The sequence below is a fragment of the Pteropus medius genome, unplaced genomic scaffold (genome assembly GCF_902729225.1).
Source record: "Pteropus medius unplaced genomic scaffold, Ma_sr-lr_union100, whole genome shotgun sequence".
NCBI classification, from domain to species: domain Eukaryota; kingdom Metazoa; phylum Chordata; class Mammalia; order Chiroptera; family Pteropodidae; genus Pteropus; species Pteropus medius.
The window spans coordinates 2664972-2687784 of record NW_024351073.1 but is presented as its reverse complement, the minus strand read 5'-3'; the positions used below and the strand labels follow the sequence as shown (position 1 = coordinate 2687784).

Below are 22813 nucleotides of genomic sequence, written 5' to 3'. Positions count from 1 at the left end.
AATGGACATACACAGGGAAGTGGGGAAAGTGTAAGACTTTGTGGCTGGAAAGGACCTCAGAGCCCATCCAGGCCAGAGTTCACTAAAGAACTATCCACAGACCACTGATCATGCACAACATGGTTTCAGGTGAGACCAGGATTAATGTTCTTACTTTAAAATTTTTTGAAACAATCACAAATTTACAGAAAAGTTGCAGGTACAGAAGGCAGAACTTTTTTCCTTAACCATCCGAGAGTCAGTAGTTCAGGAAATCTGAAGAAGACTAGACATTGAATCTGTCAGCACTTGATCTTGGACTTGCCGACCTCCACAACTGTGACAAATAAATTTTGGCTGTTTGTAAGCCCTAGTCTATGATATTCTATTATAGCAGCCTGAACAGATTAAGGCAAGGAATTAAACAAGTATAGCAAAAGGCATGGTGTTAAAGTGGGTAAGCAACGCAGAGATTAAAAAATCCTAAGACATATTTCTTCATTATAAAGGCACATGTCGACTTCTTCAGAATTTCTGAGTGGCTATTTGCAACAAAGGTCAAATAATTTTAAAGCAAATTAAGAAAGAAGTATCCTGTTGCAGTGGAAATTTGCTGTGATGATTTTTTTTTTTTTAAATTAGTGGGCAAGCCACCAATGCTTAGGTCTGAAATGATAATACTATTTATCAGCCTGAACCTTTCCAACTATATGCTCACACTCATACACCATCACCACCACCACCACCTTATTTTCAATAAGCCACTTGGAAAATGCTGATGATAACAGTATTCAGTGTCTTAGAATTTAAACATTTGAAACTTGTTGGAGAGGCAACAATAGAATACCACAGCGGAAGACGTACATTTTGATGGCCGGCAAGGGAAAATGCTGTGAAAAGGTATCTTAATGTACAAGTAGAAAAGAAAGTTGATTTGCAGAAAAGGACATTTGACTAAGATTGAAAAAAACATAATTTTGTAAAACCGATAATTCCCTAGAAAATTATTCAAGAGCGGTAACAGGAAGAATTTAACAAACTGACAGTTGAGCAGAATGTGGAAACCTCTTGTTTTGAATTTATTTAAAATAAATAGAGTCAAACTCTTTCAATTAAAGTGAGTCGCTGAAGTGATATGTTCAGTGCCAAGTTTTATAGATTATTGCCTCTGTGGTTTATAGGTTCTGATACTTAGAGAAGATGGTTTGTTGTGGTTAAACTATGTTACCAAAAAAGAAAACAATTAAATATTCTCTTTAATAGCAATGTATACATTACACTATTTTAACATATAATATTGATCTTGACAATGATGTTGGATATTTTAAGGAATCCTTATCTTTTAGAGATGCATACTGAAATAATTATGTTTGAAATGACTAGATGTTTCAGATTTGCTTCAAAATTGTCCAGTGGAAAGACATAAGTTGTGTAAGACTGGCTAGGAGTAGATCACTGTTTAAGCTGGATGATGACTACATGGGGTTCCTTACATCATTTCTCTTTACTTTTGTATATATTTGAAATTTTTCCATAATACTCAGTTTTAAAAAATAAGATTAGATCCCCTGGATAAGAAGCTGGGAAATTGTGGTGATTTTGATGGTTGTAGTGTCTAGAGGATTGAATTAAATTCATCCCTCTGATGGGTGGCACCTTGAAAAGGTAAAAAAAAAAACAAAAAACAAAAAACTTGGGCACAGATTAAGGGGCCTTCAATACATATCTTTACTTTGGCTCACAGGAAGTCCTGGGACATGGCTCCTTGTCAGCTTTTAGTGGGCAGCTCTCACCTGAGTCAGGTGTTTTCCTGACTCATCTTAAAAGGTAAGACCAATCTGGAAGAAAATAATTGTATAAGAAGAAACATATCTATTTCTTTTTTACTAGATTGTCCAAAAAGAGCTTATCTCAAAGGTTTTATGTTTTCATCTGAAGCAATTATATATACTAGCAGAAACCTTGATTAAAGGTTTTTCCTATTTGGAAAGAATGCTCAAAATCAGATGCATTTCCAGGTGAAAATTCATCAGAATATCAATACTTTAACATTTAATTTGGATGATTAATTTGAAATCTTAGTAAGATAATAAAAGTTATGTCAAGCTGTTGACTTTATATCTTTTTAAATGGCAAAGGGAGACTGAATGTGTCTTTCCAGCAATACATCAATATTCATGCAAGACTTTTCTCTCCTTGTTTCTAATGGGGTTCTGTTTTCATCTACTGTAGTTCAAGTAGAGTAGAAAGTTCAAGAAGGAAAAACTGTGAGACAGAAAACTGAAAAATTAGATATAGGCTAGATCACCTAAGGTTTTAAATGTAAAATTTTTATCTATACTGAAAGGAATCTCTAGTCATCGACACACATGAGTGCCCAGGCCCTCTATAGAATGTCTTTTCTCTGCAGAAGCCAGCTCAATCTTTTTAACCCTTCCAATTTATTTTATTAAACAATAGGTAGGCCCTGGTCATCTCTGCAGGCAGCCTGGGAAGCAGCATCAGCACAGAGAAATTGTCCCATAATCAGCATCTGGAGCCCAAGAGAAATATTTCTATAGGAAGTTAAATCAATTTGATTAATTTTTAGAAAATACTAATCTCCCTTCTTCTCTCCCTGGAGGACAAGTATATTTCCCTACCCTATTGACTCTGGGCTTGACCAGGTATCTTGCTTTGGCCAACAAAATGTGAACGGATGTGATAAGAACAAGAATTTTGAATGTGCTTGTGTAATTTGGCTTTTCTCTTAGGCCTCAGTGATCTGCCATGGGAAGAACGTGTCCTGGGTAACTGTCAACCAAGGAGAATGTGAAGACACACAGAGCAAGTCTGAACCCAATTAAAACCTAGTGACCAGAAGCCTGAAGCAGAGCTGTGAGCAATAAAATATAAAAGTTATTGTTGCAAATCACTTAACTTTGTGATGTTCTGCTATGCAGCATTATTGTATCAGTGGCTGACTAACACAGAAATCATCTGCATACACAAGGAGACTGACATATGAGAGCAGATGCATTTTCTAAGAAAATTGTATAAAGCAGTGACTCTTAACCAACTTTAGGATTATAGACTTTCTTAAGAATCCAATAAATGTCTTGATCAGATTCTCCTGCAAGCTTCCTTGTATCTCCCTGTCTCTCCTCAGGTCTCCATGTGAGTCCATCTAATTGGCAGAATCTAAAATATGTCTGGATTGCTAGCTGCATGAGAGTATGGAATACGTAGCTTTTTAGCTTTCCAGCTTTTGAAACCCAGGAAGACGTTGCAATGGGAAATGTGTGAGCCATTCTACAACCTCTAACATGCCATCATGAGCTAGAGGAGTTTAGGGAGGAAAAGAGAAGATAAAACCGGAGAGAATTAGAAGAATCTGGTGTCATAGAAATTAGATGGGAGTATGAAGTGAATTAAATTAAATGATGCAGAGAAACACCATGTAAAAATGTAAAGAATCTATTGAATTGGGCAATAACGATGTCCTTGGAGACAAGAACAGGGGCTGCTTAACCAGAATGGTGAGAAGAAGAGAAAGTAGAGACAATGAGTCCTAAAACCACTTTCCAGAACCTTGGCTGAGAAAGGGAAGGAAGGGATGTGGTCACCAGCCATGTGTTCTGGTGTAACAGTGAATCATTCCTCACTGGTAAACTCGGTCCTCCACGGACTGACTAGAAATAGTTTCAATCTATTTTTCATTGTCTTCTCCTTGCCTCCTGAACCAGGGGTCTTATTCTTGGGTCTCCCAAGTCTTCTTGTGAGCCAACACAAGTGACTCTCAGATTCTCTTTGCATTTTCTTGTCCGATTACCATAGCCCACAGAGGTGGGAAACTTCTCGGAAACTGTTGCTGTTGCTATGCAGTGCTCCGCTTTCTCCTTGTCCCGTGCAGCCTGTATTTCATTACCTCCTAGCAAAGTCTGTCTCTCTTGCTCATCTACAATTCCTATTAATTCTCACATAATACTTCCAGACCTCGGCCCTCACAGTTTTCCAAGTCAAACCATTCTTGGCTTACAGCGTTAGTAGATGCTAATCTCTCTATTTCCATCTTCCCTTCTTCCTTTTAGTAAAAGAACCTCCAAGTTTTATCTAAGCCTAACTAGAGACTCATTTCTTGGCTTCTCAAGCAGCTAGATATGACCATATGATTACATCTGAACCAAGGGACTCTCACTGCCTCTGGGTGGAGAAAGGTGATGACAGGAACACTCTGAGAAGCCATATATTTGGCATGCCAGACCTGCCCTATATCCTCAGACTACTCACCTCTAGGCTGTTAAATTCAGATGAATTTAAGTTTTAGGTAAATCGCAGTGTTTTGTTTTAGACTGCACCTTAAGTAATACAGTGTCTGTAAACTACGTCTTAGAGGGGCTTCACTACTTCATCTTTCTGGTCTGACATGCACAATTTGTTCTCTGCCTCTTATCAGTCTTCTCTGACTAGAACATTTGAAGATGTTTCTAATTTTGGCCTCACAAGTTTTGGAGAATTTGGGGCAAGAACGAACAGCACCTGGTAGAATTCTTCTGGAAGCTTTGTACCGTTGGAAACAATATAAATATTCTCCGTAACCTTCTGGCACTGGCATCGGTTAGCTTGTACCAAATCCAGGCTCTACCACTGAATAGCAATGCTACTTAACCTTTCATATATATATATATATATATATATATGAATATATATATTTATATATATATAAAATAAAGTAATGCTTTCTTAACCTTCAAAGTTTGAATGATAATTATACTAGCCTCCAAACGTTGCTATGACAATAGTTTTAAGTGATTACACTTAAATAATCTTACTTTTGCCAAGTTTAGGAGAAAATACGATCATGCAAACCCATGCTTAGGCCACTCCCCAGATCTTGGAAAAGTCTGTCATTAGCTTCACAGTAAATTCACCTCTGCCTACCTTCCAGGGTCATTAGAGGATGACACAAGATAGACCTTGGACCAATAACACATAAGGCGCCTTTGTACTTACTACACAAGGGTGACCCCTCCAGACTGATGTGGGGCTCAGGGTTTGGCTAGTGGAACAAGGCTAGATTTTAGCCCTCACTCTTCTCCTTGGCTGGGTGCCTTTGACATTGCAAAAACTCAAGACTGCTGATACATCTGTGCAGTTAGTGTACTCCATCAACGTGCCCAGCCAACAGGGAATTAAACTCAAGTCCTCTTCTCTTACCAAGTTGTATGTCAGCATGCAGGTCCCTGAGAATAGAGCACTTTGGGCTTCACACAAAGGCTCTGTCTCTCTGCTAAGCTCTGCATCCACACTTTGCTAATGTGCAAAGTTGTGGGTGGCCCAGCACACTAGTGCACGTGACAGCCATGATACCTGACACACGGTATACATTCTGAAAATATAAATGTTGCTTTTTTGCCCCCCATCCCATTCTTTCCTACCAGTGTAACCTTTCCTTATTTGCTCAATCTTGTAAAACTCAAGGTCATTTAAAAAGTTAACTTGCATATTTTTGAGAACGCAATTGGAAACCTACGTTGCTCCATGGAATTGCTTTACTAATGTATTCCTGTGCTTTAGGGGGGTCTACACAAGACAACATATTTGTGGATTTTGCCATGTTCCTTAGCTCTCTGCATTGGCACACTAGTGGGAAGGAATATGGGGCCGCACCAACCAAAGAACACCCAGATCTCATTTGGGGCATATCCAAGCCTGAGGGCTGCTCCTGACTAGTATCAGAATGTTGGGATGGGGGTGGAAGTAGGGGTCAGAGGAAGCGAAGCATCAATGCCCTGTAATGTCAGACTTTTCTCTTTGGCCCTATGGTGGAAAGACGTGAAGAAAATTCCTTAAGGAGCCTGTTTTCTAAAAAGCGGCCACTAGAGGGCTCTTTAGTGTCTTCCTCAGGCTCTCTTGCTGTGAGCTGACAGGTTTAGTGAGTAGCTTTGGCCTCGGCGGGCCTGCTGAGGGATTGAGTTCTATCTCATAGGCTGGGATATGAAGGTGGACAGCAGGACAGCACCCACCCACTTTACTTCTGCTGAGTGAGTTACCCTGAGGCAAAGGGGATTCTTAGAAACTTAATTTCTCCATCAAAGTAAACATACATTAAAATTTTTGCTAATATAAAGGCTGACTAATTTAAACTCCTATCCAGAGCATTTGAGAATTAATGATGGAGCCACACCCTCATTAACATTGGACATGATCAATCTTGTAAATTTTCCTAATATGATGGATTAAAAATATATGTCAAGCAAATGTTTTTAATGAGCACCTGTCTTTTGTCTGTTCTTATCCTGTCAAACATCTTTGCCCTATATGGGTATTAATAAATGATATATAAATATTTTTTAATCCATAAAGTCTCCCTGTTCAAAGTAAATATGGATTCCATCTAGCCCTTTCCTACTGGAAGAGCCAACGACCTTGGCTCAGCCCTCATTCTATTCCAAACACACTGTGGCCGTCTTCTTAGGAGAACGGCATTCACTGTGTGAGACTGCTCACTTCTCACAGGTTTGGGCTCTTTTCATAATTTTGGGGCAGAGCCTGTTGATACGTTAGTACTGTATGCTTTAGATTAAAATCTCCCAAAGGGGCAGATCTGATTTGCTTATTTACTGTGTTCAGCAAAATGTATACTATTCAATAAGTGTTACAATTAACAAACATGGGTTTCACACTTGGCTTCTCCTTCCCAAAGGAATAAATCTATTATTCTGACCACAATGTGTAAAATAAGGGATCTGGCTAGCATCTATGCTATGAGGAAGAATAAACACTAAAGCTGATTTTTTAAAAAAGCTTACTAGAATAATTCCATATTCATAGTCTGCAGCAGCTTTAAAGAAATTTTAAGTGTTGGCTCTGGTTCCAGATGATCTAAGGATTTCATTTTCACTTTAGGAAAACTTGTTTTTCAGATTATATAAATTTATTTTCTAAGAAATATGTGATCATTGAAGAAAATTAGCAATTTCTTCAAAAATATAAAAAATTACTTATAAATCTAACATTTAGAGATAATCACAAATGACATATTTTCTATTTCCTTCTAGTCTATATTTATAAGCACACATACACATGTATGAATATTGTTTTTCCAAAATTAGAAACATAAGAGTCTCTATATTGCTTTTTCACAATTGGCATTTTCCTGTCGTCACTTTTTGTGTGTGTGTGCGTGTATATATTATAATTTTCAATGGCTGAATAATATTCCATTATAAAGATATGTAATAATTTATTAACAAACTCTCTTCTGTGCCTAAACATGTCTTCATGCCTTCGTGCTAGTTATTTCCTTTTCCTGGGCATATAGGATGCTTCTATTTCCCAGCTTCCCTTGCAGTTCAGTTAGGATCATGTGACTGAGTTCCAGCCAGTGGAATATGGGTGAAATTGAATGGCCCTGTTCTTAAAACCAACCCATATCATTCTCCCACCCTCTCTTCTGCTGCTGCAGCAACTCTGGAACACATGTTCCAGACGGCATGGCTATAATATGGAAACAGTTTCCATCTTAGAGTCAACACTTAAAAGAGGAAAAAGCATCCAATTGGCTTCAGATTACAACCTGAGTGAAAAATAAACCTCTGTATGTTCCTGCACTTAGCCCAGTGATGCCTTAAGTAAATAAGTACATGTAAGACCTGCAAGTTGTTGCCAACTTTCCTTTATTGAAAGTAAATAGCAATATTTTGGTTATTGCCAATTATGTTAATAAAACAGGTAAGAACTATTAGGTTGTCCCCCCCTATTTTAAATAAGTAGGTAGTTATTTTCTTATTAATATTTTTTTGTATAATTTTGTAGTTCTCTGCAGAGAGCTATTTTTTAAAAAAATTAGAAAGTGTGTAAAGAAGCAAGCAGAATTGTCGCGAGGATAATCCATGAGGCTGAGCTTGTCTAGCAATGGACTGCCTGGAACAACGGCTTCCTCTACCCCATGGGAGGGTCTGTGCCCCCACCCAGCCCAGTGGGCTAGGTATTCTTGTTCCTGCAGCTCTGTGAAGCCAACTTCTGAAACTGTTGCCAGGTGCCGTGAGCCAGAATTCTCAGACTACTGCTGCACAGCCTGCATCTAAACTCCGACTACTTGGAACCTAAGGTCTGTCTGTTCATGCTAGCCTACTAATCGACAAGTTTGCCCATGTATACAACACTTCAGACCAGTGTCTCATTTGTTGTTGTTGTCATTAATCATTAGGGGGTGTATTTTAATTTTTTTTAACCAAATATATATTTGTATTAATAAAAATTCAAAAAATTCAAAGGGTAAAAAATCAAAAGGATAGAGTTAAAACTCTTCCTTCTGTCTCTCAGTCATCTCATTCTCTTCTTCAGGGGCAATTAATTTTGTTTCTTCTATATCCTTACAGAGAAATTATAACTGATTATAAATTGAGTCTAACAACCAAAATGAATAACAAATGAGGTTCCTTCTCAATCAAGTAAGTCATTCTTTGATTTTTAAAATTATTACTTTTAAAAATCAAAACACATGATAAAAAATTAATCTGCACAGATAGGTCTAAAATGAAAAGGACAAGCTTCTTTTACACACACCCCCATTCTTGACCTTCTCCCCAAGAACAACCTGTTACCAACTTCTTACAATCCTACTCAAAACATGCTTATGTATATTCCATAAACATTAACAAATAGAAGCACAGACATACCAAATACATATTTCTGACTCTTACCTTTTTCACTTAATTATATATCTTGGACATAGTTCCACAGCAGCACATACAGATAATCTTCCTTCTTTTGAAAAGATGGATCACAAAGAGATCTTTAGGTTGTTACTAGTTTGCTGCTATTACAAACAATTTTCTTTTTTTTCTGCCATCTCCCTTTCCCCACAATGTTTTCTAATGGGGACCCTTGTGTATTGTGTGTGTGTGTGTGTGTGTGTGTGTGTGTGTATGTGTATTATAATTTTGCACCTATAAATGTAAGCATAAATTTTCAGTCAAGTAAATATTCTTTTTTTTCTTTCCCCAAAGAACAGGGGAAAAGAAATTGTTTATTATTAATCTTTTTTTTTAAAAAAAAAAAAAAACATTTACACTTTCATCTTTAGGTATGTGCCAACAAAGACAAGTTCTTAGAATTATTTTTGCTACAAGATCTAATAACATTGATTTAATAACACTTCTCTCCTTCTTTGGTGTTCCATCTTATTCTAGTTTAGTTTGATTATTTTGTATTGAATTTGAATGAACATTTCTCCCTGGCCTGTTCCCCACAAAAAGCCTTGGGGGTGTGGAAATTACCTGAGCATTATTCCAAACTGACTAAGCATCATCTGATAATATGTTAATGGACAAAATAATTGCTGTTGTGTTAGAACTCTATGAAAGAGGCTACATTTAAGAAGCTAAGATTGAATGTAAAAGTGAGTGCCTTTAGGAAGTTCGCATTTCAATCTGGATAAAATGAATTTAAGCACAAATGGAATCGAAAGACAAAGATACAGTTTACTGTAACTCCCTCCAATAAATTTTGTATTTTAGCATTTGAAGAAAGTTCAAAGAAAACTGAAGGACGAGTAAACAGTAAAAATTAAGGGTATGTATTGTAATCCATAGAGCAGACACCAAAAAATCCTGCAAAGAGGAATAACGAAAAAACAAAATGCAAATTAAAATAAAAATCTAAAGAAATTTATATAACATAAAAAAAGGCAGGAAAGAAGTAGAACAACAACAACAAAAGAAACAAAACAGAAAACATATAGTAAAATGGTAGGTTAAATCCAACCATATCAAAATTGCCTTGACTATAAGTATGCTAAATACTCCCTATCACATTAAAATGCAGAGATTGTCAGAATGAACTTTTTAAAGAGTCCCAACTATATGCTGTCTATAAGAGATGCTGTTTAAATACAAATACAACTATGAACATTTTATATCGAGCTCAGCAAACAGTTTTCAAAAGTCCCTAAAATTCCTATCTAATTGTTCCCCAAAGTACTTCCCCCTCACTATATCGATGTTCTATTCTTTAGCATTAACCACTACATTCATATTTATTAATTCTCATAATCACAGGCCAAGAGAATAAAAGCATCTATGTAAACAAACACATATTCAAAATTCTCCCTAAAGCCCATGGGGAGAAAAAGTAAAAGATCCAAAAAAGTTCTTCCCATTGTGTGGTTTCTGATGATTTATAGAACAAGTGGTAAACACAATTAAAATATGCAGGGAGAGGGAGGTATATGTGAAATCAATCAATCAACCAATCAATCAATCTTCAAGTTATATCTAGTTCAAGCAAGAAACTCCTTTAAGACTATTAAGGATGATGTTATCCCTCAAATTCACTTAACGGATAATGAAAAGTAAAAAGCAATTCATAATTAAGTAATTACAGAGAATCCCCTGAAATCATAAAATGTAAAAGTTTCATGAGGCCCTCTAACATTCAGCAATTGCTGGCTCTCTTTTCGTTTTCTTTTTTGGATATTTGGAAGTGATAGATATCTCTAAACTAATCAACTTTTATGATACATTTTAGACTAAATTTTTTTCAGAAACCCTATTTAGTTTTTCATAGTATAAGAATATATTTACAAAATCATGTTTTAATTTCATGAAGTTTTCTTAGAAACAATGCCAGTACCACCAATAATCATAATCATAGCAGCACACTTTAAGACCTAAAAGTGACTCTTTAAAATATCAAATGTGATAACACGCCAAAAAATAGAGAATTCTTATCCATGAGGGTAATTGTAAATCATCATCTATTACTTACTTGATGAAGTCACTTTCTTCAAAAAACGCCCAATTCCTTCAAACTTCATCAGTTTGGTTACCATATACTGCTAGATATATAATTATAGATATTTATAATAGTTGAATAAAAAGACTCATAATTAGATTTCACAATTTACATAACTGATTTCATATATCTGCACTCATGCCTATATCTATATCTACATAATATTATGTATAATGTCATAATGACAGTTATTGAACTATTTTTCCTCTGAGAAGTTGAATAGGATAAGGGTACTTTCCACTCATGTCTCCACATATAAGACTTTCTGATGGAAGATGGAGGCTGAGGGAGGATGGGTCAAGCATCATTCCCAAGTGTTTTGATTTGGTATCTAAATTAAAGATTGGCCCATTCATTTAATATGAGAATCAAATGGAGAAAAGTAGAGTTTGAACCCGGACACATTGATTTTAATGTACAAAGACACTGGTCTGGACTTTAGATGAAATCATCGCAATGGAAAGGAAGATTCTAGGATTATCGATACACAAGTGATAACTGAAATCAAGAGCATGGCTGCGTTCGTTCGGGAGACGGTGGATTCAGAGAATGTCAAGGATAGAGCCTTGAGACACACCAACATCTGAGGGACAAATGGAGAACAGGGAGCCCAAGAAGGTGTCAGGGAAGAAAGTCAGAGAAGCGGGAGAAAGTGGAGAGGGTTATGCTATTGAAATCAAAAGGAAGAGAGAACATCCGGGAGGAGTGTCAAATGAAACCGAATCTGTACTTTCCCAACATAATCTTGTCAGTGTTAAATGAGGAAGGGTGTCGCAGCCCTTAGTTTAATAAGCTGTTGGTATTTTTCATCTTTTTCATTTCACCTATTTTTCAGGCTAATTTTGAAAACTAACCTTTGGAATGTGTACTACTTACATATCTACGTAGCAGCTTGGTAGGGCTGCTGTAACAAATTACCACAAATTTAGTGGCTTAAAACAAGAGAAAGTGGTTTTATCATAGTTCTAGAATCCAAAAGTCTGAAATCGGGTGCAGGCAGGGTGAGTTCCCTTTTAGGGGCCCTAAAATGTGCTCCATACCTTTCTCCTAGCTTCTTCTGGTTGCCAGCAATCCTTGGCGTTCCTTGCCACGAGGCAGAATTAACTCCAGTCTCTGCCTCAGAAGTTACGTAGTATTCCTCCTGAGTATCTGTGTCCAAATTTCCCTCTTCTCATAAGGACAGCAGTCATTGGATTCATCTAGTATGACCTCATCTTAACTTGATTAAATCTGAAAACAAAAAAACAATTATTTCAAATTGAGTCATTCTGAGGTTCTGGGTGGACATGAATTTTTGGAGGACACTATTCAACCCACCATCCTAAGGGTATGATCACAAATTTACAAGTGCCATAGCAACTAGACTCTAGAATTTTAGAGGGTTTATAAAGAAGTTAGAATGGTGCACACAAGAAATGAATTTTATGTGGGTACTTGCTAGAGGAAGTCTTTGAGAGAACGTGACCCCCAGCTGACCTAAAAACTGGACCCAGGCAATCAGAGGCTCCTCACCCCTTCCCCTGGCCTTGGGATGTATGTTTCACCGTTACCATACTAGAAGCCACTTCAAAGGATGCTGTCTTGAGAGTGTAATGTGTCCCTAAGACCATCTAGACGGTATACTTGATTAAACGCCATTAAGATCTCTATAAACTCTTAAGATTCTAGCAGGAAGGTGTGGAAATCTACCTGCCATGAGGCCACTGAAGACAACTCTCATATGTAAGTTCCCTTGCTTATTAAAACTGCCACCTACCTATATGAAGTGGTCCATGTTTGGAGGCCAGTTTTTAACTTCACTGGGGGAACCCCTGAAATTTCGTACCAACAGCACAGAATTTTTTCGCACCTTAGTTTTCTTGCATTGTAATTCGAGCCAAAGTAAGTTGAGACTCACTTTGCAGAAATTCTTTAATCAATATTTTTTTACTTATCTCATCTGCTCTAAGAGTAAACCCTCTGAACTATTTCTGTAAAGAAGAAATTCACATTTTTTTCACTCGGTGAAATACAGAATCAGAAAATCTTTCCAACCCATTTGGGACCTGGTTTGACAGTTTCCTCGGCTATGCAGATGGCTAAACTAATGGACTCTTTAAAACTCTCGAAGTAGTGAGAGGTGTGGCAAAGGACCACACATTTATTTAGACAAAAGTACCTTTTCTCTATTATCATCAAATATTTACTATGTACCATAGTCTTCATGGCACCATTAGGTATTAAGAGTATTTAGACTTAAATAAAAAACACTTTCCCTGGGATGACACTAGGGAGGAGCAAAAAAATGTGAACAAACATAAAAGTTATAGTTGGACTAATTCTGACATTCTTTTGAGCCATCCGGCCAACTCTGGAGTCGTTCTGAGGTGTGAGTCATGGGCGAGGCTTCTTGATCACTCTTGCTCTCCTCACCCAGTCCCTGCCATTTGTGATACTGTCTAGGGTCCCCAAACCGGAACCAGAACAGGCTTAGCCGACCAGAAACAGTGCCGTGAGCAAGCCTCCGAGGTTCGGGCATCCGGGCGAGTCCCCCGGACACGGGCGTCTCACCGCTGTCCTCTCTGGATCGCCAGGCTGCTGAGGAAGCGGCAGTATTAGGGATGCCATATCAGCTCCAAAGTCGATAAGGCTCTCCTTGATAGTCGACCGTATAACTATAACGAGAAAGCAAATATGTATTTCAAAGGCCCTGAATGTGAACTATGTACCTCAAAGATGGAATGGCTTTTTTAAAAGGAAAAGTAAGCCTTGTTGTAGCACCCCTGACTCTGTGAAGGGAAGGCTTCAGGACGCTTGCTGCAGAAAGTTTGTCTGACAGGGAGTTTCTGGACGGGAACGAGAGCTAGGATCCCAGAAATCCGTTCAAACACTTGTTATTGCCCCGAACACCCAATGAAGGCCCAGGGTTCCGCCTAGGTGGGGCCGTGGCTGCGGCCGTGGCCGTGCCTCGGCGTCCGCCGCGGGGTGGGCTGGCCGAGCAGCCGCGGGCCGCGCGGGCCGCGGAGTTTTCGGTTTTCACTTTTCCTTCCCAGGCCGCTCCCACTTCCTTTCTTTCCCACCGGTCCCCTCCCGGCCCAAGTCCGGGGGCCGCACCTCCGCGGGGTCCCGTCCGCTTCCCCGGGGACCAAAAGGAGGCGAATTCCTGTGGGTCCCAGGAGCGCCAAGAGTGCGCGGCAAGACGGGAAATTGCAAAAGTCCTCGGCCCGCGGCCCTCCCCCGCAGTTTTCCCGTAACTCCCGCCCCTCGGTGCGCACCCCGCAGCTGATTCATAGCCGGGAGAGGGGCCGCCTCGTCGCCGGCGGCAGCACCGACGTCCGCGCCCGCCACCGCGCCGCCGAGGCCCCGGCCCTGCTCGCGGGGCGCTCCGCCCGGGAATGAGTGAGTGCCCCCCGCGCAGCCTCCGCGCCCCCCGCGCTCCCGCGCCCCAGCTCCCCGAAGCGCAGCCGCCTACCGCCCCTGCTCCGCGCCGTCCTTGCCCCGCGTTCGCTCCGGCGCGTTGCCGGGTCCGCGGGGAGACTGAGCCTCGAGGGGTCCTCGCCCCGGGCCGCCCACCTGGCGCGTAATTCTCTACAGAGCGCGCGCCGCGGGGTCCACACGAGGTTTCCTGCCCTGCTTTTATGTTCACTGCCCCAATTGCCGCTTCCTCAAGTGGTCGGGAATGTTTGTGGAGTTAAAATCCCATTTGATCCATTTTGCCTCTCCCCGGACACACCGTCTGGAAGTTCTTTGCTGTCCCCGGCCTCCCTCCCTCCTCCGCCATTAACTCCCCCCTGACAGGGTCACTCCTTTTGCAATCAGGTCTCCCTCCACCCCGTCTCCACTTACACCTAGAATCGGAAGGTGCTCACCCACAGGTGGAGCTAGGGCGTCCCCTCCCCGTGATGTTGGTGTCTGGGACAGACGCCTACCCTCTTCTGGCGCGTGAATAGAGGTAGCACAGAGTTGGCAGGTTGTACAGCTGAAGCCTTGCAATTGTAAGCGCCCCCCACCCCATTTTATAGACAATCCTGGGCGTGGAGGGGTTCAGTAACTTGTCCAAGACCATAGAGCTGGCTGCGATAGCGCTGGAATCGCCTGAACCCATGGCTTTGCTCCTGACTCCGTGAGTCCTTTCTTGATGGTTCTTGACCTGTCAGTTATCCACCTGCCTATGATCCATCCATCCATCCATTCGTCCTGCCTGCCTGCCCTCGGGAGGCACAATGCCACAGAGAAAGGCCACTTTTTAACCGATCAGCTGGAAAGACCTTTGTGACGCTTATTCTACAACTCAAAGAGGAGTAAATGTGGGAGTAGATGTACGCAGAAGATAGGAAGGAATTGAATATGATATATTTAATTTGAGCTAGAAGGAAAGAAGCTTTGAGTCTTATTCTCAAGTTTAAAACTGACTTTAGGACTTGGGTCAAGTTACTTATCACTTTAGCCTCAGTTTTCTTGTCTGCAAAATAATAATGGTTCATACTTTCTATGCACCGACCACTATTCTAAGTACTTTACACATACTAGCTCATTTAAGCTTCACCGATAGGTAGTACTAGTTTTGTCATTCTCATTTTGTTAGTGAAGAAACAGGCCCAGAGCCGTTAAGCAGTGTCTATGGTCACACGGCTAGCAGGTGGCAGAGTCAGGATTTGGCTTTGGAGTTTGCTTATAACCACTATGCTGTGCCTCAAACTTAAGGACCCTTTTTAGAGCGGTCCAATGTTTCATGATTGTTCTGTTTTGTCTCTCTCCTGGGCTGCTTTAACATGCCCTCAGAGACCCTTGAGACTGAAGGACCCCAAAGAGTTGTAGTGGCCAGGAATTCCCAAACCTAGCTGTGCCTCAGAATCATTCCTGGAGCTTTCAAAGCACTGAACTCCAACCTCAGCTACCTATTCAGAATCTTCAGGGCGCGCTCAGTTTGGTGTCAGTACTGTCAAAATGCCTGCAGTGGCAGGGAGCTCACCACCTAACATTTTGTTGCTGGACAGAGCTAATTCTCAGTTGTAACTTGCCTCCTTGTGACTTACATCTTGGTCGCAATTCTGCCTTCTGTCATCCCAGCAAATGTGCCTAAGAACACTTCCCTACACATCAGGTCTTTTTTTCTTTAATGAGAAAGGCCAGGAACACCTACCTACCTCAGTGCACGGAGGTGTTCCAGAGTCTCCAATGTTCTTGTAACCCTTTTGTCCTGAAAAAGGAACCAAAGCAGGAAAACTATTGCAGTTTTGAAAGAGGAATGGGTGTGATTTGACAAGAAGAAGGAACATTTTCCTCGTGGGGACTGGGCTAGGGAGTTATTGGCTCTGGTAGAAGGAAATAGTGAGTGTTGTCTCGCTCACTTACGGGAGCGGTGAGCCCTGACTCTCCTGTCCCTGGGAGAGGAAGTCCTCCTTGATTTTAAAAAGAAAATGTGAAATGGGGGAAAATAAAACAAATAGAGAAATAGCCCTCCCTTTAAATAGGCTTCCTTGGAGATACATAAAATGAGAGTTTCTTTTCCAGTTTCTGTCCTTGGCTTCACAGCCTTCTTTCCTTTCTCATTTTAGTTCTACTGGTTTTTCATCATTTATTTACTCCAAGTCATCTGTTTTTTAATGTTTTTAAAATAATACAAATAATAACTGAATACACTCTCATTCAAACAATAGAGGAGTATATAAAATGAATTGTACAAGTACCATCATCATGCACTATAATTAAATTTTCTAGTTTCTTTTGACAGATATGTAGATTGTTTTTGTTTTCCCTTAATATAAATACTACAATTAATATTCTTTAAAAGAAATACACACACACACACACACCTTACATGCATTCCACACATACACACACACACACACTATTGGACAGAATTCCAGAAATACTATTTCTGAATCAGAGGTACTGCATACTAAAATTTTAATAGATGGTGCTACATTGACCATGATAAAGTTGTACTTTTTGTCCATCAGTGAGTAACAATCCCTCCTTCTTCAAACTCTTACCAAGGCTAGGTTTTAAGACTTTTTAAAGCTTTGCTAATAAGACACATGCAGACACACAGAGAGACATACACAATTACTCTTTTTAATTTGCATTTATTTAATTATTAGTGGTAGTGTCCAGTTTTTCTTTTTTCTTTTTTCTCTTTTGGTTATTGGTATTTCCTTCTTTTTAATTTACTGCATATCTTGTTGTTTGCCAATTTTTCTACAGGATTGTTTGTCTTTTTCTGATTAATTTCTAAGGGCTCTTTATATATTAAGGATGGTAACCCTTTGCCTTAAGTATTGAAACCATTGTTCTGTTTGTTGTTGGTCCAATTATAGCACTAAGATTCTTAAAATATTTAATCAGTATAGCAATCCTTGTCTTTATTGCTTCTGGGTTTCATATCATGCTCAGATAGATTATGCAAATATTCACTATGGTTTCTTTCACAAGGTGCACACCCCAGCACGTGTCCTGGATGAACAGCTTATTTCTTTCTGATAGTTTTTGCATAATGACATCATCAGGTATCCAGCCAGTTTGAAGAGTTTAGCAACACACCCACATTCTTGGGAAGCAAATGACAGATCGTGCTGTTTCTAATGGGGATTATTTTTGGTGGTGAAACTTCCCAGGAATAAAAGTTCCGTAGTGAGTAAACTGGAAGTGCCGCTGGAGAAGTGCACACTGATTCCTTTACAAGAGCCGCGTTTCATTACGCATGTGTATTTACACGGATGGGTGGTCAAACGCATCTTCATTTTGAAAACAGACTAGGTTTGAATGAGAAATCCTACAAAACGAATGGGTGGGTTTTCTTTTCTTTCCTCCCCTTTTCTCCACAGAGAAAGACAGTCAACAAAGACTGCAAATTAGGCAATATTCGGCCACAGGAAAAGTAGAAGGGCCTGAAAAGGAATCTGTTTTAGTTAAAATAAAATGGAAAGCAAAGAGAGAATGTGAGAAAATTGGTACACGTTTTTATTCATTTACCAGATATTTTCTGAAAGCAATTATGTTCTGGGACTGTGATAGATAGCAGAGAATAAGACCCAGACCTGTTCCCAAGCCACTTACAGTCTAGCTGAGAATGATGGATATCTGAAAAATAGAAATAAAGAACAAATTTGGGGCAAAGACCAAGGAGTGCAGATGAGGCAAGAAAATATTTTTCCTTTCTGAATTCTGCTACTTCATGCTTTTCTGATTTCCTTTTCTTACTGGAAATTGGAAGTGGCCATGCTCCTCACTGTTAGTTGTGGAGACAGAACACCTGTTGAATGAATGAGAGGGCTGGGTGGCCTTTTTGGTATCAGAAGCAGAGCTGTGGAAGAAAACCCAACCTCCACTGGGTGCACCCCGAGCATCCACCTATGGGGAAAAGGCACCGGCTGATGCTGAAGGAGCTCACCAGCCCACCCACAACACAGCCCTTGTCCTTGAGGGGATGCAGGAGAACCTGGCCTAATCCTGGATTTTCGTTTTGATCTGTATGAGAGGGCAGAAAATAGGGCGCGCGGCACTTCAGCACTCCATGTAGGGTCCTCTCTCTCTTCTGTCTGTTCTCTTGTCTTGGCGATTGTCCAGTCCTATGGCTTTAACTGCTATATGCACTGAGGACACCTGAATTTATACCCCCAGCCAGGACCTCTCTCATGAACTCCGTATTGTGTATCCAGCTAGCTCTTTGATATCTCCACTTGGATATCAAAATAAGCATCTCAAATTTAACATGTCGCAAAAAGAACTCTTGACACAGCCTACTAAATCCGCTTCTCCATTAACAGTAATTCCATTCTTCCAGGGGCTCAGCCAAAATTCTTGGAGTCATTTATGATGTCTCACTTTGTTACTACCCCTGCCAGCTCTAGCTTTAAAATCCCTTTGGAATTACGCCACTACTGCCATCACCCTGGGCTATTGCTGTGACTTCCTAACTACTCTCCCTGCCACCACCCGCTTTAGTCTCTTCTCATTCCAGGGTCCTTCCTGTTCCATATAAGTCACATCATGTTATTTCTCTGCTTTAAAGTTCTCCGGTGGCTTCCACCTGGCTCAGAGTAGAAGCCGAAGTTTCGAAAATGTTTTCCCCATCTGCTCTTCCTCTCTGGGAGCCCTCCAATCTCATCTCCTGTCCCTCACCTCCTTGCTCACCCCCAACACCCGGCCCCTAAGCCAAGCACTCTCCTCAGGATCTTTGCACAGTTCTTTCCCTCACCCCCAGATTTTCACCGTGTTAGTCAGGGGCCCATTTCAATAGATGGTGCCACATTGACCATGACCGGCAAACTTGGAATAGGATAACTCAAAAAGGATTTATGTATGAGCTGTGGAGGGGACACTGCATGGATCGTGCAGTGTCCCCTCCTGGGACTTGCGACTGCCAGCTCTGAGCCCTTGGTGTTTGTGTTTTTCCCACAGCATGAGCCTCTGTGCTGTCAGAAAAATTGTTCATGCAGAATTTCCCCAAGGGAATTCCATTTATGTCTCTGGGATGTTCCAGCTGCTGACTCTTGTTCTGCAAGTTTTCATGAACTTTATCGATTTTACCAGGTTTTCAGACAATAGCTAGGACTCACCGTCCTTCTGCAAGTGGTCTTATTCACTTGCGGAAGGTGGCAGCTGTCCAGTTACACCATAGGAAATAATAACCACCTTGCTGGTATGCAGGCAGTGACCACCATGTCATGGTTGTCACCTGCCCAGCATGTGTTAAACTGCATGTCAGACTGATGTAATCTGAACAGCTGCTAAAACTAATCTCAGATTCACAACCTGATGTATGTGGCACAATAAGGGAGGCAGGACTTCCAGACAGGACTGTCCTGGTGATTTGCAAAGTCTTTCCTGTGTTATCCAGACCATAGGAGTGTGTCTTTTATAAATACTTATATATTTAAATTGTGTTAGATGATAACTTTTCTTCCATTTCTGGTTGCCCTTAACTGGTAGGTGACTGAAAACTTAAAACTTTTAGTTTCTGTGCTCAGATGACGTGTTTAATTTTTACGACATGTAAAATATTTGATTTGCTATGACTCCAAAGTTTTAGAAACATTTCAAATAGTCCATTTATAAAAAGAATACAAGGCTACATGCCTATCACTCCCTGAATTGTCTGCTTTTAAATTTACTAGATGAGATTTCCTTACGATGGTGGCATTTTGCATCCCTCGGGTGACACAAATGTAAGGAGACTGAGATACTGTATGTAGACTAGGACCAGAAGGATATTTAAACTGCACAGTGAGGTGTCAGATGCTTTACTTTGACAGTTTTTCTTTGTCTCCACTTTGGTTCTGAGCAGAAACTATTTTCTCTTAACTCTGTTCCTCTCCCCTGCCCCATCCCGCCCCACCAAGTCGTGACTTTGGAGTCCTACCCTCTTCCCAGTAATAGGAACCTATTTGAAGTTGTAAGTAAAGATTTTAGAGAAGTGTAAATGATCTGTTTGCCAAAAATACAAGTAGCAAAAAGCAGTGCTTAAGAGAACATGAACAAAAGTTGTTGTTTAAAGACTTTCACTTTGTTTGCAATTGGGCTCATCTATAGACAGGCTAGACCACTCTAGAGCGTAATGTAATGGTTTGGTTTACTGTCTTCCTGTTGTTCCCATTTACCTATAAATATTTTAAAAATAGAGAGTGTGGGTAGTGAGAATTGCTGAACTGGTTCACTGAATTCCTAACTTTTGATGAGCCAGGTGGCTAGACAAAGGCCAATTTTGACTTTGAATTGTTTCATTGCTTCTCTTCCTGATGAGTCAGAATTTGAAGTAGAAAAGTAAAATTTAATGCTTCCCCTAACATGTTTATTATTAAATTAAGAACTTATTAACCTTCTTGAGGTCATCCAGGATCATTGTTTTTGCCCTCAGATTTTCTTGTAGACAAAGGGCCTGATGGATCAGTGAAATTCTTTGGCCGATAATTTACAACCCTCTCCTAAGGCAAGGAAAACCGGAAATTATTTTGCACAATGAAACACTTTCTGTAGGTAGAGCATGCTCACTTTCCTAAGTGTAATTTTAATGAGAGAGACAGGGAAGAGTGAAGATGACTCCCTGATAAGTATTTAATTTAAATTTAGCTCTTTTGAGACTGGCATTTGTTCTCTTTCTAATCAGAGTCCGTTTTTTATATTTAACTTTTGTTTCTCTGCTTTGCCTTTCTTTACCAACCTTCAGTTGGTTTGAAGAAATTGGTGGATCAGTTATCTCCGGCCACGCAGCCTCAGGGGTACGGAGCAGTAAGCATTCTTTGCTCACATCTGGGGTCAGCAGCTCTTCTCTGGAGTGTGGCAGGTAGCTGGCTGAGCTAGACTGGACCCAGCTGGAGCAGCTGAGGTGACTCAGCTCTGCCTTCGGTGTTGCTCATTCTCCTCCTCAGTCTATTGGGGCAGCCCAGAGATTCCCTTTTCATGCCAAAGGTGGAAACACAAAAGAGCAAGCAGAAATATACAAAGTCTCTTGAGGCCTGGGCTCCTAGTCGGCACACCATCACTTCTGCCTCATTTATGGCCAGAGCAAATCACATAGAATAGAGAAATATACTCTTCTTATTGGGAAGGGGGTGGGACTTCAAAGTCACATGACAAGAGGCCTGGATATAGGGAGGTGAGAAGAATGGGAGCCTTTAATGACATGATCTAGCAAAGCTGGCTCCAAAAAACCTGCTCAGAGCTAAAATTAAATAAAATTTCCCATCTTTGTGATTTGCCTTTTCTCAGGAAAGCAGAACCTATGGCTCTCTCTGCAGTCTCTCAGGCAACATTCCTCTTGGCGTTGCTGTCCTTCAGAACTTACCAGAGCGAAGGTAAGAAGTTGAAAGAACAGTAAAGAAAAAAATCATGTAGAGAAAAAATGAGGTAGTGGGTGCTTTGGAGGTAAAGGTGCACAATTTTTTGGCAATTACATAGAATTGGTGAATAGCAGTGGTTACCTTATTCTTGACCTTCCTAATCTCGATGCCTCATCTTACTAAGCCGCCCTTTAACCCTGACTTCCAGGTCACTAGGGCACTTGTGAGTGGGCTTCATCCTGCAGCACTTCATGGTCAAGAGTTCCTTCTGCACGGTTACTGGGGAGAGAGGGACTGGACCAGATCAGTGCCGGCCACCAGACTGGAATGAGCTCGGTTGTCTCTCAACTAAGTTTGTTCATTGAGAAGCGTTTAGTTCCAAGATAGTATTGCTAATTGCTGAAATGCTGTTTATGGATTAAAAAATAGCATTTGTCACTTAGCTACCCCCCAGTGAGAGTCAGTAAGAATTCAACACTTCTAAAATGTTTATGGATACTTTGGTTATTACTCTGAACCAGTTTGAAGGTAGATTCTTAGACCTGAGAGAGTTTCTATTGGTTTATAAAGTTTGTGTTGCTTTCGTCCATATTTTACAAAGCTTTACATTTTCCTATTTTTGTATTTATTCTTCACCATACTCCCTTCGTAACAGAGAGGACAGGTGCGTGCTGTTAGTAATTACCCGTACAATTCCTGACCATGAGTTCATGAAAATGACATTTCCAAGAACTATCCATAGAACTTTTCAATTTTCCTTAAAACTCTGTGAAAAGATATTTGAAAATAAAAAGGAGAGTTTGTTCTGATAGTAGCTCAGTTTTCTGTCTGATATTCTTTCGGTTTGGATTTCTTTCTTTCAGATCGAGGGCACATGAAAAAAGTGCTACTTTTATAAAAGCTTCTTAAAAATCATAGTTTGATTGTTGGTTTCTTCCATAATCTGGAGCTGAAAGGTGGAAATTAGGATTTCTCATTTGTAGTATGTATGACCCTCCCTCTGTCTCTCTTACTAATACCTGAACATGACACAGCTAGGCTGAGTGGGTAGTCTATACCATAAAAATGTTTAGGCCCAGCTAGAGCTCCCAATTCCCAGAGAGACTTGTAGCCTCAACACCAGGCTTTTCAGAAAACCCCAGGCATTATATGAAGCTATTGGCGCAGCTCACTTCCCTAGTAAAGTCTCATTATCTGACTCAACAACTACTTACTGAGTACCTTCTACTTATAAGACAGTCTGCTTCGCTTTTCAGCTCTTTTTGTTTAAATCAGACATGTAAATACCTGTTTTT

General features: G+C 40.3%; 1 protein-coding gene and 1 long non-coding RNA gene across 13 annotated transcripts in view; one reads left to right on the top strand and one right to left on the bottom strand.

Annotated features, from left to right (window-relative positions):
• Nucleotides 1-13985, bottom strand: part of LOC120586172 (uncharacterized) — a 196261-nt gene extending 182276 nt beyond the window's left edge. For 4 of the 11 annotated variants that reach the window (XR_005648622.1, XR_005648620.1, XR_005648619.1 and 1 more), the window contains exons 1-3: nt 13852-13985; nt 13171-13412; nt 11799-11988 (exon numbers count right to left, since the gene is read on the bottom strand). This is a non-coding gene — a long non-coding RNA (uncharacterized LOC120586172). Of the gene's footprint in view, nt 1-4699; nt 8731-9426; nt 9576-10731; nt 10802-11798; nt 11989-13170; nt 13413-13851 lie in introns of those variants that run through there. The other 7 variants (XR_005648618.1, XR_005648617.1, XR_005648616.1 and 4 more) reach the window with 5 other exon arrangements.
• Nucleotides 13986-14003: 18 nt separating this feature from the next.
• OSMR (oncostatin M receptor) overlaps nt 14004-22813 on the top strand; it is a 38772-nt gene continuing 29962 nt past the window's right edge. For both annotated transcript variants that reach the window (XM_039842621.1, XM_039842620.1), the window contains exons 1-2: nt 14004-14136; nt 21448-21533. In XM_039842621.1, the coding sequence (XP_039698555.1) occupies nt 21461-21533 (73 nt within the window). In that variant the 5' untranslated portion in view covers nt 14004-14136; nt 21448-21460. The remainder of the gene's footprint in view (nt 14137-21447; nt 21534-22813) is intronic.